The sequence below is a fragment of the Papaver somniferum genome, unplaced genomic scaffold (assembly GCF_003573695.1).
Source record: "Papaver somniferum cultivar HN1 unplaced genomic scaffold, ASM357369v1 unplaced-scaffold_114, whole genome shotgun sequence".
In the NCBI taxonomy this organism is placed as follows: domain Eukaryota; kingdom Viridiplantae; phylum Streptophyta; class Magnoliopsida; order Ranunculales; family Papaveraceae; genus Papaver; species Papaver somniferum.
This window is the reverse complement of record NW_020620381.1, coordinates 562,135-577,664: the sequence shown is the minus strand read 5'-3', so window position 1 is coordinate 577,664 and position 15,530 is coordinate 562,135. Positions and strand designations below refer to the sequence as shown.

The 15,530-nt window shown below is 38.5% G+C and overlaps 1 protein-coding gene across 2 annotated transcripts; it reads left to right on the top strand.

Moving 5' to 3' along the window:
• The first annotated feature begins 10,568 nt into the window (after window positions 1–10,568).
• Window positions 10,569–15,202, top strand: LOC113328767 (ribosome biogenesis protein BMS1 homolog). 2 transcript variants are annotated; one of them, XM_026575778.1, is made up of 11 exons: window positions 10,569–10,655; window positions 10,727–10,952; window positions 11,021–11,108; window positions 11,521–11,711; window positions 11,862–12,072; window positions 12,699–12,947; window positions 13,130–13,360; window positions 13,622–13,837; window positions 14,206–14,350; window positions 14,442–14,564; window positions 14,905–15,202. In XM_026575778.1, the coding sequence occupies exons 4-9, from the start codon at window positions 11,572–11,574 to the stop codon at window positions 14,227–14,229; spliced, it is 1,071 nt and encodes a 356-aa protein (XP_026431563.1). In that variant the 5' UTR covers window positions 10,569–10,655; window positions 10,727–10,952; window positions 11,021–11,108; window positions 11,521–11,571; the 3' UTR covers window positions 14,230–14,350; window positions 14,442–14,564; window positions 14,905–15,202. The 2 variants fall into 2 exon arrangements, with proteins under 2 accessions (XP_026431563.1, XP_026431562.1); XM_026575777.1 differs by having other exon boundaries at window positions 10,727–11,108.
• The last annotated feature ends 328 nt before the right edge of the window (window positions 15,203–15,530 follow it).

Here is a 15,530-nt window from a genome sequence, read left to right as displayed (position 1 = left end):
GGATTCACAAAAGGGATCGGTCAGGAAGGGAGATCTTCAGCGTCGCCAAAACTTTACCAATAGAGGCTTGGATGATGCAGCCGATCACCCTCCCTGCTAAGGATGTCCCGAAGAACGTCCAAGCACATAGTGACCCACTGGTAATTACCTTACTCATCGAGGAGTGGGGAGTCAAGAGGATACTGGTAGACAGTGGAAGATCGGTTATAAATTTAAAAGAATGAAGTTATAAATGACATCCTAATACCATCAACCTATCGTATCTATGGCTTCAATGGAACAATGACCATATCAAAAGGATAAATCACACTCAGGGTCTCACGCGGAGGAGGATACCTAGATACCCTCACCACCTTTTGTGTTTTGGACATCGTATTACCATATGAGGCGATCATTGGAAGACCCTGGATCGCTTGTATCAAAGGGGTGGCTTCCGCCTATCACCAAAGGCTGAGGTTCCCCACTTATAAGGGCATCGCTGAAGTAGTAGGCGATCCTCAAGCCACGAGGCAGTGCATGCAGCTAGATATACAACAAAACAAGGACATGCGATCTAGGCTTCACCGAGAAAAGAGTAAAGCTAAAGAAACAAAAGATGAAGAAGAACTAGAAAAAGTAATTTCGCATGCGGTCATGGCCTATGAAGCAGGTGAGAAAGAGGACTTATAACAATCAAAGGAGGCGACACCGATCAAGGAGTCAAAGACAAACATCTCATCCCTAGAGTCTACTCGGGAGACCAACTTAGGATCGAAAAAAGAACCAAAAATAGTCTGAATTGGATCCTTGTTATCGGTAGAAAAATTGATAACTCTGTTACGAGAACATATGGATGTATTCGCCTGGAAAATGCACGATATGGAGGGGATCGACCCAGAGGTATGTTGCCATCTCCTCAGGATAGATCTGAAGTTCAAGCCGATCCGATAGAAAATGCGCAGAATTGCTCCCGAGCTGCAAGCGACGGTAGATATTGAATTGAAAAAACTATAGATAGACAAAATCATTAGAAAGGCCCAATATCCATAGTGGATATCGAACATGGTAGGATTTCCCAAAAGGAACGGAGGGGTAAGAATACGCATCGACTTTAATGACCTGAAAAAACATCAATCAACTAATAGAGTCCATAGTAGGATACAAGGCAATAACATTAATGGACGGGTACTCAGGGTACAACCAGATCCCCTTGGCTCCCGAAGATCAGGAGAACACGTCTTTCTTCACACCTAGAGGACTATATTGTTACAGCAAAATGCCGTTCGGGTTAAAGAATGCAAGTGCTACCTATCAAAGACTAGTCGAGGACATGTTCGAAGATAAAATACACAACACCAATGAGGTTTATGTGGACGACATGCTAGTAAAGAGTAGAACGACATCCAGCCACATCGATGACCTTCGAGAAATCTTTCAAACTATGAAAAAAAATTCAAAATGAGGGTAAATCCCACCAAGTGCACCTTTTGGGTAACGTCGAGTAAATTCTAGAGATACATAATCACAAGTAAAGGCATAGAATACGATCCCGACAAGATAAGGGCCATCATGGAAATGCCATTTCCAGTAACGAAAAAGTACGTACAAAATCTAAATGGAAATTTGGCAGCGTTAGGGGGGTTCATCTCACGATCGTCGGATAAATGTACAGATTTCTTTGGAACACTGAGAAAAGGGGAAAAGTTTAGACGGAGCGAGAAGTGCGAGAAGGCATTCCAAAAGATCAAGCAACATCTTGCCAGCTTACCCATGTTACAAATGCCCGAGCCCGATGAAGTGCTTACCATATACCTCGGGGCAACATGTTATGCTATAAGTCCAGTTTTAGTCAAAAATCTCGGAGTAGAAGAAAAACCTATGTACTTCATAAGGAAGACCATGAACCCTGCAGAGAAGAACTATACCAGAATTGAACAGCTAATACTCGCGCTTAGTGTTTGGAACGCAAAAGATTCCAACGCATTTCCATACCCACATGATTCAGGTGCTTACGAAGACTTCTATAGAATCTGTGCTTGACAGTGCGGCAAGATCGGGACGGATATCCAAATTGAGTGCTCAAATAAAACAATTCGACATCTTCTATGAGATGAGAACAACAGTAAAGGCACATGCAATAACAGATTTCATGGAAGACTTTTCCCTAGATGATGATGATGAAGTCAAGGATATCCTGGGAATGGAAGAAGATCGGGAGGATCCGTCCGATATCCTCGAAACATGCAGCCCGACACGATGGGAAGTGTTTGTAGATGGGTCGTCCAACAAGGAAGGATCGGGACTAGGATTAGTCTTCACTACACCAAAAGGAAATAAGATGGTCCACTCAAGGCAACAAACAATTTCACTGAATACGAAGCTGTGACACATGCCTTACGATTAATTGTAGAACTAGGACTTCATGATGTGAGGCTAACTAGCGATTCTCAACTGGTGGTTTGACAGATTAATGGACAACACGTTATTCATGATCCAGTATTGCATAAGTATTGGGATCTAGCCCAATTCTACATTGATCAGATCCCCAATATCAAGTTCCGACACATTTGCAGAAAAGACAAGCAACACTCGGATGCTTTAGCCTATATCGCCTCGATGTTAACGAACCTGAGTATAGAAGACATCCAAGTCGTGAGGGTGTTGGTACCATCCATGATGAGTGCCAAATATTGTATATATCAGCACCTTTTTGTTGGCATTTAACTCATCTTTTGTGCATTAATTCTACATTTTATCCCATATTCTGTATTTTCATTGTTTTCAAGAATAAATATTTTTATTAATTAATTTTGCATTTTTAGGTACCAAATAAGGTTTGGATGAGTTGCGGAGCAAAAAGAGCAAAGGAACGAAAAGAATCGGCAGAAAGATAGCGCAGATTGTGGTATGGAAGACTCAAGGATAGAAGTGGGATTAAAAAGGAAGAAATTGTTCTTAAAGAAGAAGTGGGATCAAGATTGTCCAAGCCCAAACTCATTTCTCAAGCCCGAATTCTAAACCTAAAACCCAAACCCAAACCCGCTTCCGTTTCCAGCCGTCAGATAGGATCCATCACTTCATCCCACGGTCGCTTCATCTCCGTGCATGAAAATCTGAAGTTCCTAGCTAACAGTTTAGTACCTAACTCGATCTTGAGCCGTCAGTTTTGATGTATCTCACATCCAACGGTCGCTCCACATCCGTTTTCATCTCGCCGTTGGAGTAATCCATCATCTTCTCATCCTACGGATTACCCTCACAAATCATCAAAACTTTATGTCCCGATCAACACTCAAACACCTAAGTTTATATCCCACAAAACAAACACACCCTAGGTCCCTAGCCTAAACCTAACCGATTTCTTCTTCCTCCTCCTTCTCTACACAGCGACACCACCACCACCAACTCTCTGCCATCACCATCACCTTCCGCCACCTCGAGCTCAACCACCACAACCACCACCAAAAGCCATCATGGCTATCCCTCACCAAACCCCATCATTCCCCTATCCTTCTAGCGCTCTATTTCATCAACTTCTCATCTAGTTTCTCTCTGAAACCCTAGGTTAGAGATTGATGAACTAGGTCGAGCTAGAGACGTAATTGGAGCATGGAGAGGAGCAGGAGAGGCAGACGAAGCATGGGTCGAAGAGATGGAGCAATTGTCCCATCTAATTAGGTGAGAAATCAGAAACCCTAACTGCCCTGTTTTGAATTTGGGGGAAAATGTTTGTAACCCTAACTGCACCACAAATGTCCGCGATCAATCGGGCCTCATTGGCCTTTATCTGGGCAACCTCTTGCTCCAAAGATCGGACCTTCTCTTGTTCGGCTGCAGACACAAAAAACTAGTCAATATGGAGACACATAACATCCAAGAACGAGAAAATATCATGGTGGCAACAAATGACGCTCGAGAACACCTGAAAGTAAGGGTAAAGATACTCTACCAGTTTATTCAGATTTCAACAAGCTGATCTCGGGCGCAGACAATTTCGAGTTTAACTCGTTATAATACTGCTCATTAAACTCATTAGTGGGGCAATATTTTTTATGATTACTCCAAGCGGCCTTCTGTCAGTCATATGCTAACTGAAGACCCGATAGCTGCTCCTGTGTCCACTCCAACTGTCGGGATACTTCATCGAACCTCCGAAGCTTCTCTCTCAACTTTTGCATAGATTTCTCGGTAACATCCTTCGACTACAACAGCTGTTTACGATCGTTATGAAGATCTCTAATCTGAAGCCTCAATGACCTACACTGACTTTCTAAGGAATCGTCCATTAGACTTATATCAGCTGCAACCTTCTGGGCTTAAGATAAATCAGCTCAAAGATTATCCATCTTTTCGGGCACATACTCGAACCTTTGATATCGAAGAAGCTCGGATTGAAGCCCCTCGATCTCGGCAGTTTGACGGTCAATCTTCTCATCTTTATTATGAAGTTTCTGCTGAAGCGTGGCAACATGTTCTTTTTCGATGTTTAACTTATTGGTCATCCGACGATATTCGGAAACAACGTCTCTATCTAGGCTAGATATCTCGGCTAAGAAGACAATAATAAACTCAATATATTGGCACTACAGATCAATCAGGGGCAAAAAAGTTTTAAACAAGTACGTTTGGCTTTAGCTAGATGTTCCTCTAGCCCTCGGGCTAGTTCCTGATCCTTCTGCAGCTTGGTATGAAGACCCTCCACCTCTGACAACAGCTGTCTCTCTAGTCCCCGGGCTTGTTCCTGCTCCTGCCGCAATTGGGCGCGAAGACTCTCCATCTCTCCCCACTGCTGCTGACAAAAGGCTTGGTCTGGCTTGGATCGACAATATTGGGTGATAAAACCTTAGTCAATTGGTTGTAGAGGTCTGCTTGTTCTGGAGTATTCATCGGCTCTTCACTCTGGATTTTTTCCATCATTTTCTTCAACAATTTCGTAATTACCTCACCTTTTTTCAATCAAAAGCATAAATAACTACTCCCTCCGTTCTTTTTTAATAGGCCAGTTTCTACAAATAAAAGTTTCAAAAAAAATAGGCCAGTTTCCTAATTGGGAAAGTCAAATGTTATTTTAATTTTTTGGGACCACTTTTCTCTTAACTTCTTTTGATGACAAGTGTCATGTGGACCACTTCACTTTACTTCTTTTGCTAACAAGTGTCATGGACACCATTTCACTTCACTTCTTTTATTGACAAGTGTCATGAGGACCACTTTCAATGATTAGTTCTCTTAATTTTCTTAAATTTCGCTAAAAACAAAACTGGCCTATTAAAAAAGAACGGAGGGAGTATTATTTTTCAATATTTTATAACAATTTGAAAGGAAAAAATAAGAGAAAGTATCTTACCGTGGCATTACATAAGTTCAAGGCCTCTTCACCAAGGTAGTCATATGCTTCTGAACTCTCTGAGCCTCTTTCTCCATTGCCTTTGCTTTCGCTTTCTCAGCACGGGCTTGATGGACTCTATTTATTACAAGAGGATGAGAAATATGTTCATACCATTCCATATATCCCTTGTCAGCGGCATTTGGCTCATCATACGTATCTACACAATCTTCAGGTGGAAGAAGAAAACTCCCATAGTTGTTCCAGTGGTCCACTGATGGGCCAGGTTCATATTTTGGGGTAAAATATTTGAGGGTGTACTTAGTTCCCCGCTTCTTCATATTGAAGTTTTCCGCTTGTGGTACATTTTGGACACAACAAAGTTGTCTCAATACTCTTCAAGGATTATACATTGTACAACTACCAGGATAAAAAAACGGTCCATTATAACTTGCGGTAGGTGAGAAATCAACAACCTCGGGGTATATTCCTCTTCATCTGATGGAATAGTGTATGGATGGAAAATCACATTTTCGATCGTTGCATTATCCAATCTCTCCCTTAACTTCAACAACTATTTTTCTTTACCCTTCATCTGTGAGTTCGAAAATTCGAATTTACCATCTGTAGGATTCCCATAAAGACAATGAGTCTTAGCATGAGATAATTTTAGTTTAGGGAAGTGGTCGTACACCCAAACCTATGCGAAGGAGCCACAAATGGTAAATTTGCAGTATGATTAGTAACAATACACATTTGTTCGGCTGAAAAAATAAAAATTCGCTTATCAATAGCAAAGTTTGGTTTGTTTGCAAATATCTATTGTCTGTACTAACTATTTTGAAACACACAAAGGATAATCTGACGAGGTACCTGAATAAGGGTGTATAAGCCTCCAAGTTGAAAAGTCCTAAACTTCGGAGCTTTTTTGAGCTACTCTTAAACGAATGAAAGAACCATCGTGCCCCAAGAGTAGTTGTTCACCTCTTCAAGGTTATCCAAAAGCGGCTGATAATGGGAAGTTACCAAGTTCCTAGAAGTGTCGGGGAAGAAAATGGTTCCTAGTTGATATAACAAATATGCAGTCGTATAATTCTTAATCTTCTCCGGTGTCATCACCAACTTTCCATCCCTAACCAAACCTTTGTCCCTGCAAACTCGTCTTTCAAAACTTTGATCTTGAACTTTTTCTACGTCTTCTTCAACGAGCGGTCTTCCTAAATCCAATTGTACTCTTCATCTTTCTTAGGATCTTTAACAGCTTGTCTAAACTCACAATTTTCCTTTACCTTGCCCCATCCTAGACACTTTTCAACCAATTTTTCAAGAGCTTCATAATTCATCGAGGAATCATATCCTTCTCGAACACTTTTTCCTATAATTGGTAAGCATGTTATTCTCTTGTAATCATCCGGAGTTATTTCCATCTTGCCAAATGGTATATGAAAGGTATCCGTCTTTATATAAAGCCTCTCGGCAAACGCAGAAACAGTGATAATATCAAATTTTTGTGCGCATGTTGTATCGCGTTCCATAGTACACAATCAACTACCTCTAACCGGACCTCATCACACTCGTCCTGTATATCCCATATCTTGTTCTTCTGACGTTTCAAACAACGAACCGCATTATTATGATCCTACAAAAACAACATCATATCTAATATACTAATATATAGAAAAATATATGTCAAAATATAATAAAACGACTGAAAAATCTTGATGGTTCTGATTCAATACCTTTTTCGCAAATATCTTGGCAGCCCATGAGTTTATGTAGCCAAACAATACCTCCCCTCAGTCTTTTGGAGTACCATAAGTTGGGTTCTTTGGCGGAAAACACAAATTCTTATGAGGAATGTATGCATATCTAGCACAGGGATTTTTAGGCATCCTGATAGGTTTATCTTGAAATATTTCTTCTCGTTCCTCTTCATCTTCCTCGTCATACTATTCCTCCTCTGATTCGTCATTTTCATTTTATCCATCCTTATCTCCTTCTTCCCCATCTTCTTCATTTTCATCATTGTCATTTTCTTCATTCTTATCTCCTTCTTCTTCTTCAGCTGGTTCCTCTTCTTCACATTTATTATGTTCTTTATTACCCATCTCTTACACAACCTCTTGATCAACTTGTTGGATTACATTGTCAAAATTATCTCTATTGACATCATCTTGGATGAAAACACCCGATAATGACCTACCTCCAAACTTAGCATTTTTGGTTCCACGCTTACTAACACCACAGTTTACCTTTCCTCGAGGCGTGGGAGTTCTCATATCTTCCAGTAACGTTTGGTTTGAGTTTTTACCTTTGCTACTAATGAAGAAAACAAAAGATATTAGCTTAGACGCAACATAAGGGTTCTCAGCGTAAGGTTTCGTTAGTAGAAAAAGTTCACGAAAAATAGGCTAACTCTAATTTTGTGTTCCAGAGATTAGTTCTATTATTCCAGTTTTTTTTGCAAACAAACCGAACTCCACATATATGCAATTAGAGAAGAGTTCGGTTATTCAAGGTTTATCATGAACAAACCGAACTCCACGTATATGCAATCAGGAAATAGTTCGGTTAGTCAAGCTTTTTTATGAACAAACCAAACTCAACATATATGCAACTACGGAAGAGTCCGGTTATGGAAATCCAAAAAAAGAAATATGCTAACTAACCGAAGTCCATATGTATGTATAAATGGTAAAGTTCAGTTACAAGGAATTTTTAAAAGAAATGCAGAGCAACCAAACTCCACATATATCCACTGAGGGTAAACTTCGTTTAAAGCCAAACTCAACATAGTGAGCAAAATAGCAAAGTTCGGTTACAAAGGTTCCACATTTTTTTGTTTGTAATAACGGTAAAGTTCGGTTACAAAACAGTCTTCACTTTTTGCGAACAAACTGAACTTCACATATATGCAATTAAGGAAAAGTTCGGTTACCAAAATCTAAAAAAATAAATATGCGAACAAACCGAAATCCACATATATCCACTAAGGTAATTTTTTTTAAGTTCGGTTAAAGACAAACTCAACATAGTGGGCAAAATAGCAAAGTTCGTTTACAAAGGTTCAACAGTTTTTTTTTTTTTTTTTTTTTTTTTAATAATGGTAACATTCAGTTACAAAACAGTCTTAACACTTTTTGCGAACCAACAGAATTACCAGTTCAGTAACCTAATTTTAAATCTCGTGTAACTAAACTTTTCTTCGTGTTATTCTTTTCTGGAAGTTCGGTTAAAAAACTAGGGTTTTTTCGAAACTCCTCCTAACCGAACAACACACTGTAACTTCCATTTAAACTCTATGTTGATTATTTCTATTCAATTTAACCAATCAAAATCAAATTAAAAGTAATTGGTTTGTGAGAAAATACCTGCGAATTTTAGTAGTGGCAGTTTCAGGGTTATTCTTGCGTCTTTGACACCCGATTCTGAATCTAACTTCCGGTTCCACTTCTTTATTAATCTAAATTTCACTTGAGAGATTTGCTAGATGTGTTAATGGGGGACCTTCTCCTGGGAGTCTTGGGGTTTTCTTTTGAAGAACCATTCTTATACTTGATCGATTAACCGATGATGAAAATTTTATGAATCGTCGATTAATCGATGTGAAAGGAAGAAGAAGAAAATTCCCCCCCCCCCCCCCCCCCAAATCGTTTCTGTTCGGCTAGGGTAGTGGAGGAGTTGTTTTGTTAATAGATTAGGTTAATATTTTGGTGGTTATTTAGTTTTAATTTTAATTAGGATTAACAACAAATTAGTAATGTCACTATTTTAGGACAACCCTTATAATTATAGGGAATATGGCTTTATAAAACAATGGTCCCAAAAAAAAACCCGGTGTTCCAAAGAAAACATGAAGTTGTCGCTAATCTGCCTCATTCAATTTGAACGATTTTTTAGGGACTACTTCTTTTTTGTGGGGGACCACTATGGGTGGATAGTGAAAGTAAAGTTGGGTCATCCCTATCCGAATTTTTTATTAATACCAAAAAAGCCCTTGAAACTCAAATTAGTGTTAACGTAATGATTTCTTAGTGTTAGTGTAATAATTAGTTAGTGATTAGTGAGTTAATAATATGATAGGTTTGTTAGAATCAAAATTATTGTGAGAAAGAAGAAGAAGAAAAGATGAACAAAGAACCCAGAAAAATCTTTCCAAAACTCAATGCGACGAACCGAATGATGGATTTTATCAACCACAACCAGAAAATTAAGTTATGGGTACTCATGTATTGCTCAAATTTAGTCAATGCAACTTGAATTGTGCAAAAAAAGGAAAAATCGAAAATTTCAGGAAGAAATTTTGTCTAGGTCAAAGTGATTCGGTTACCTAACCTGCCTTGCGACGTAACCGAACTGTTATGTATGTAGAGTTCGGTTAGTTCAGAAGACGCAGGTAACCGAACTCCACTTTAATGTAGGTTTTTCAGCTTTAATGGAGTTTTTGCTTTCAGAGAAAAGTTCGGCTAGGAAAAAAAGTTGCGACGTAACCGAACTAAAAGTTCGGCTGGGAAAAAAAATCGATGTAACCGAACTCAATATATAGGTTTTCAGAGAAAAGTTCGGTTAGGAGAAAAAAATTTACTACATAACCGAACTAAAAGTTCAGCTAGGAGAAAAAGGGAAAAAAGTTGCGATTTCGGTTGGGAATTTTTTTTTGCGAGGCAACCGAACTTTTCTCTGAAAGAAAAACCTCCATTAAAAGTTGAGTTCGGGTAGTTCGACAGATTTTTTCACATAATTCCTAGCCGAACTTCTCTATGTAACTTCTATTTTCAACTCATTTTAATGATTACTTCTCATTTTAATGATTACTTCTCATTTTCAACTCATTTTAATGATTACTTCTCATTCCTAGCCGAATGAAAAGTAATTGGTTTGTTATAATTTTGATTTTGTTTTCTTTATGATTTAAATTAAGCTATATATAGAGGTGGCGGTGGTGGTGATATGAGGTGGTCGGTGGTGGTGAGCGGCGGTGGTGATGGGAGGAGGTGGTTATATATATAGGTGGTGGTGATGGGAGGAGGTGATTATATATATAGGTGAAGGATGGGTTAGTCATTTCCACATTTTAGGACACCCTTTATAAGTTTAGGGTAGACATTTGTATCATAAAGTAGTCCCCCGCCTTTTTTGAGTAGTCCCCAGAAAAAATCGTTCTTCAATCTGCAGCGATGGGCTCTGCATAATGAATGGGCTTGGGCTTGACGAAGGTTAGGAACGCAGTTGAGAACTATTTATAATCAGAATCTGGAATAAACCTATCCCCCTTTGTGAGCTCAAGAGAGAATCAGAGAAAGCGAAGTTGAATCAACGAAACGAAGACATCCACTCTAAGAAAGGCAAGGTGAATAAGTTTTTCTTGTGCTGTATTTTCATAATTGAAGTTGAATTTTGATTTTGATTATACTGTTGTAGGGATTTGAAAATGTCAATTGCATCCACGTCTACTACTTCTTCTTCTCTGGCTGATCCAGCTTTCAAAATATATAGACGCTACAAATACAAGTGTGAAGGCGATTGCGATTGGGGTGATGAGGAAGACATATTTCGAAACAAAATTATGTATTTGGGGAATGTTGATGAATCATCACCACCACCACCACCACCACCTTTCGTTGTTCTCATTCAAGGACCTCCCAATGTCTGTATGACTCACCCCTTTCTCCTTTTTCACTTTATGTATTCTCATATGTATCAATGTTGTTGTAGGTTGGGAAGTCCCTGCTGATTAAATCTCTAGTCAAATATTTTGATCCCATGAAAGATATCAACAAAGGCCCCAACATCATCATAACAGGTTTGTTTGTTTCTGCTTATTATTAGCTTACTAATTTTTTACTTGCTTATGCTGCCTCAAATCTTGTTTAGACTAAGCTAATAATGACTTTGCAACTTGTGACGGAAAGATTGGAGTGACATGGGGCAAGCATGACTAGGATTCACTTTTAGACTCATACTTGTTTTAAAGAAAATGTTTTTTCATCTATCCTTCATTAATCTATGTGAGGATATACAAGTTGATAAGAAGTCATGAAAGCTAGAGTGTTGCATTTAGTCTCTGTACTCTTGTTTTCAATTTGTTTCATTATGGTGCTGTTTATGGGTGTTGTAGAGCATGTTAATACTAGGTACAAGTTCTGATTTTGTCAATTTTAACTACATTGATACTGTCAATTTTAACTCATGACTATCACGTTTGTCATTTTCAGGAAACATTCGAGTTTCTTAACCTTTTACAAGCCCACGGCCTTCCAAAGGTTATGGGTGTTCTTACACATCTCAACCAGTTGAAAGATTATACGAAACTCAATGAAACCGAAGAGCGTCTGCAGGATCTTTTCCGGACTGAAATATATCAAGGAGCAATAACATACAATATATCTGGTCTTCAGGATGACTTGTAAGTTTCTTTTGATTTATACTGCAAAATCTGATTCATGTGCCTATACTTATAACATTTTCGCATTTAGACTAGTGATGATGTCTGCCCTTACTTTAAATCTGACAAAGACACTATCTGAGTTGCTTATCCACTCTATGGTTATATCAGGTACAATATGCAGGATGTACAGGTACTGGCAGAACAGATATTGACGCTCCAACTCCATCTCTCATCACGGCGAGCTGCACATCCTTTTGTGCTGGTAGACTGTTTTGAAGATGTTACACCTCCAGAAAAAGTGCTCAGGGAGGCAAATTGCGGTAGAAACATAAGCCTGTATGGTTACCTCCGAGGTTGTGATATCAAGAGCGGCACTAAGGTACTTCCTCTAACTAGGTCAATGCGAGTTTCCCAAATCATAATATCTTTAATCCACGCGGCATCAGATGAAATCCCTTTTTTATTGTATTTAGAAATTTCCTTTATGAACCCATTCATTTTTGTTCGGTGACTTTGTCAGGCTTGAAAATATTTCTTGCTGTCAATTTTTTTTTTTTTGATTGGACGATACCTTATTGTTACAACATATATAGAGTACGCAAGGATAAGTTTCACAGTCTGTGTCTAGAAATGTGCTTAGCTTTCACATAAAGCACGTGTGAAACCAAAGAATAAGAGGGAACCTGCCATTTGCGGTGTTCGATGATAGAAACAAACCGGAGTAACTTCGCTGCATGTCTTCTACTGAGCTGTTGCTGCTTTAGACTAGATTATCTTCCTTGTGGTTTCTTCTTTCTGGCTGAGTGATGTGTTGATACAATCACATTCGGCTAACCCATCTCTCTCTCTGCCTTATACTTTCTTCTATTCACTTACTTGTCCTGTCGTTTCTACTTAAAAAAAATCTAAGAAAACAGTCTACTTAGAAAAATTATGTTCTTCTAGCACAAACTTCACTTGCATTTTTGTCCATGAAATTGACTTTAATTACCTGTTTCGAGACAGGTGCATATTGCTGGTCTTGATGATTTTCATTTGGCTGGTGTTAGAAGCACAATTGATCCTTTTCCTTTATCAGAGGAAAATAGTTTTGTTATGCTAACCCCCATGGAGAATGAGACTTTCAGAACAGGGACCTATCTAAGGTTGGAGGTTCATGACGTTCCCTTCAGGATGGTTGCAAATTTTTATTCTTGTCATCCAATTCTTGTTGGAGGTATCAGTCCTGAGGACAAAGATGTTGGTTATATGCAGGTTATTATGCCTTCTCAATCTTTTTTTTTTTTTTTAATTCGAACCATTTTGGAAATTTTTACTCGTTAATATATAGTTATTTACACAGGTATGGAAATGAAATATTCATTGTTCCATATTTGAATATCTGAATTATAGGAATATATTTATGCCAGTTTCCTGTTTACTGATTCTTTTTCCAGGCGATGCTTAAGCGGCATAACTGGCATATGAAACTGTTGATGTCAGCAGAGCCAGTCACCATGTCAGCTGGTTGGAGACGTTACGGGACAAAACCTATTTATGCCAGGCAAATCGACAATGCACGGCATCAGATTCGCGACTTCATTCCCGAACGTGAGCACTGTCTTGCGATGTTTTGGGGCCCTCTTGCACCTGCCCATACTAGAATTACTGTTGTGCATAAAACTAAGGTCTGGTGTATTCCAGTTTTACTTTATTTACTTTGTACTGCAATAAAAAAGGGTAGTTCAATGTTATAAGTTAAAGAACCTGTCTAAGTCAGCATAATTCGTCCTTGATTTCCACGCAAATTCTAGCTAAAAAATAAAAAAATAAATTTTTTTCATGACTTTTGTCTATTATAATTTGATACTATCTCTGTCCTGTTTTCGAATAGTTTGCTTAGTTTGGTGAAAGCAATAAATTTGTTAATCTTTTTCATTTTCAATCAGGAAGTGTTTCGGATAGCAGCAAAGGCAGTTGTTCTTGACCCTAAGCATCACTTTAAGATTATGAAGGACAGCAAGCGGAAAGGAAAACCTGAAAAAATCCTTAACGACAGGAGGACTGCTCTTATCAAGTTTGAACCAGAAGATATTGAAGATGTTGCTGCATTTAAAGGTGCATCTATTCGGACTGACAGTGGAATTTGGGGGAAGGTCATTAAGGTTTGTGTTAAGTTCGAAAACAAAATCTCTCTTCTGTATCTGATCTTGAATGCTAATATAGTTTTCTGATGTGTATCTAGATTATAGAACCACTTGTCACCATCCATTTTCTGTTGTGATACTAAAAGTCTAGAACATTGAAAAAAATGGTTTCTTGTGTGGTCTTTCTTAAGTGCATGTAGGATCATTTCTATGTTTTCTTTTCCACAATTGTGTGATGATTTAGAGTTTGCAGGAAAGTTCCTTTAAGTGAATGTTAAATTGTATAGTCTCTGTGGTTGGTCTGTTTTTGTTGTTTAGGGATCTCAAGATTCCTGTGTGGTAAGTTTTTTTTTTTCTGCATTTCTGATGTTATCTGTATTGGGCAGGCGAAAAAAAAAGGGGGTTGCTAAATGCGAATTTGAGAAGACTATTCGTGAGAGTGATATTTTTATCATGCCTGTGTTGTGCCAAGCTGTGGCTCCTCGCTTGTTCAACAGGATTGTTCCTGCTAACAAGGGTTCACTCAAAAAAGTTATTCCCTAATCTGAACTTAGATGGCTAAAGTTTATGGATTATAGAATTGCATTCTCATTTCTGACTTGTCTTTGGTACATAATCTCAGAAAGACCCTGCTCAAAGGCGGCTTGAACTTGAACAACGACGTCGTGTGGAGATCACTGATGATGAGCCTTATTCCTATCCATTTTCAACTACTTTTACGTTGATTCTTAACATTGAGTATTTGGTATGAGAATCTTAGCCGTTTCAGCTCCTTTCCGTGATAGTCTGTAGTACAAATTCACAGTGCCTTTTAAACTGGTCGTCAACCTTGATAATATACTCCCTGAAAAATAATTCATGCCACCTATATCCCCTACATAAAAGTACAATGCGGAGGTGAAATATTTCACATTGCCTGCTGACGACTATTGATTTTAACGATCCTCTTGGCACACATTGTACTAAATATTGTTCGGGAAAATTGTTCCAGCCTTCTTTGTCGCTTTACTTCCGTCAATGGCTAGTGGTGTTGCCTCTGCAAGATTACAGCTGATTCAGTTGGTGATGTGGTGCTTATTTTGCAGTGTAACAAAGGAAAGAAAACTGTGGTGGTCATGTCGGAGGAAAAAAGCGAAAAGAATTGGTCAAAAAGCAACAGGATGAGGAGGAGTCCAAGAAACTAAGTCTGTTTCTTGCTGAAGATGATATGTGGGATTACAGTTAAACTTTGGAATGGTCTCAAGTTCAAGAGAAAAACATTTTAACAAATAATGTATTTTACTGTAAGCAAAAAATCTGTAAATGTTAGGGAGGTACAAGCATAGATGTCCAATAAGTTGATGTTATTTTGCTAATAATTTATTAGAAACTTTGGGCGGCTTATCTTATGAAGTTTCCTCCAGTCGAATCAGCTTTTTTTTGCATCACTGCTTTCTTGGAGAATGTTGTTCGTCAACTTTGGGCGGCTTAGCTTAGGGTTGTCTCTACTTTGGACGGCTTAGCTTATGTGTCTTTTTCATATGTTGCCTCCTAATATTATGCTTGCTTTGAAATTTGTGGAGATAAATTGATGAACTGAACTTTGGAAATTTTGCTCAAGTTATGTATATAGCTCGTTCTTTGGATTAATGAGATATTTGAGAAGGTTATCTCCTCTTTGGAAGGTAACCCCAGTACAACAAAAGTGATGGGTTTTCACCGTTAACTAGTT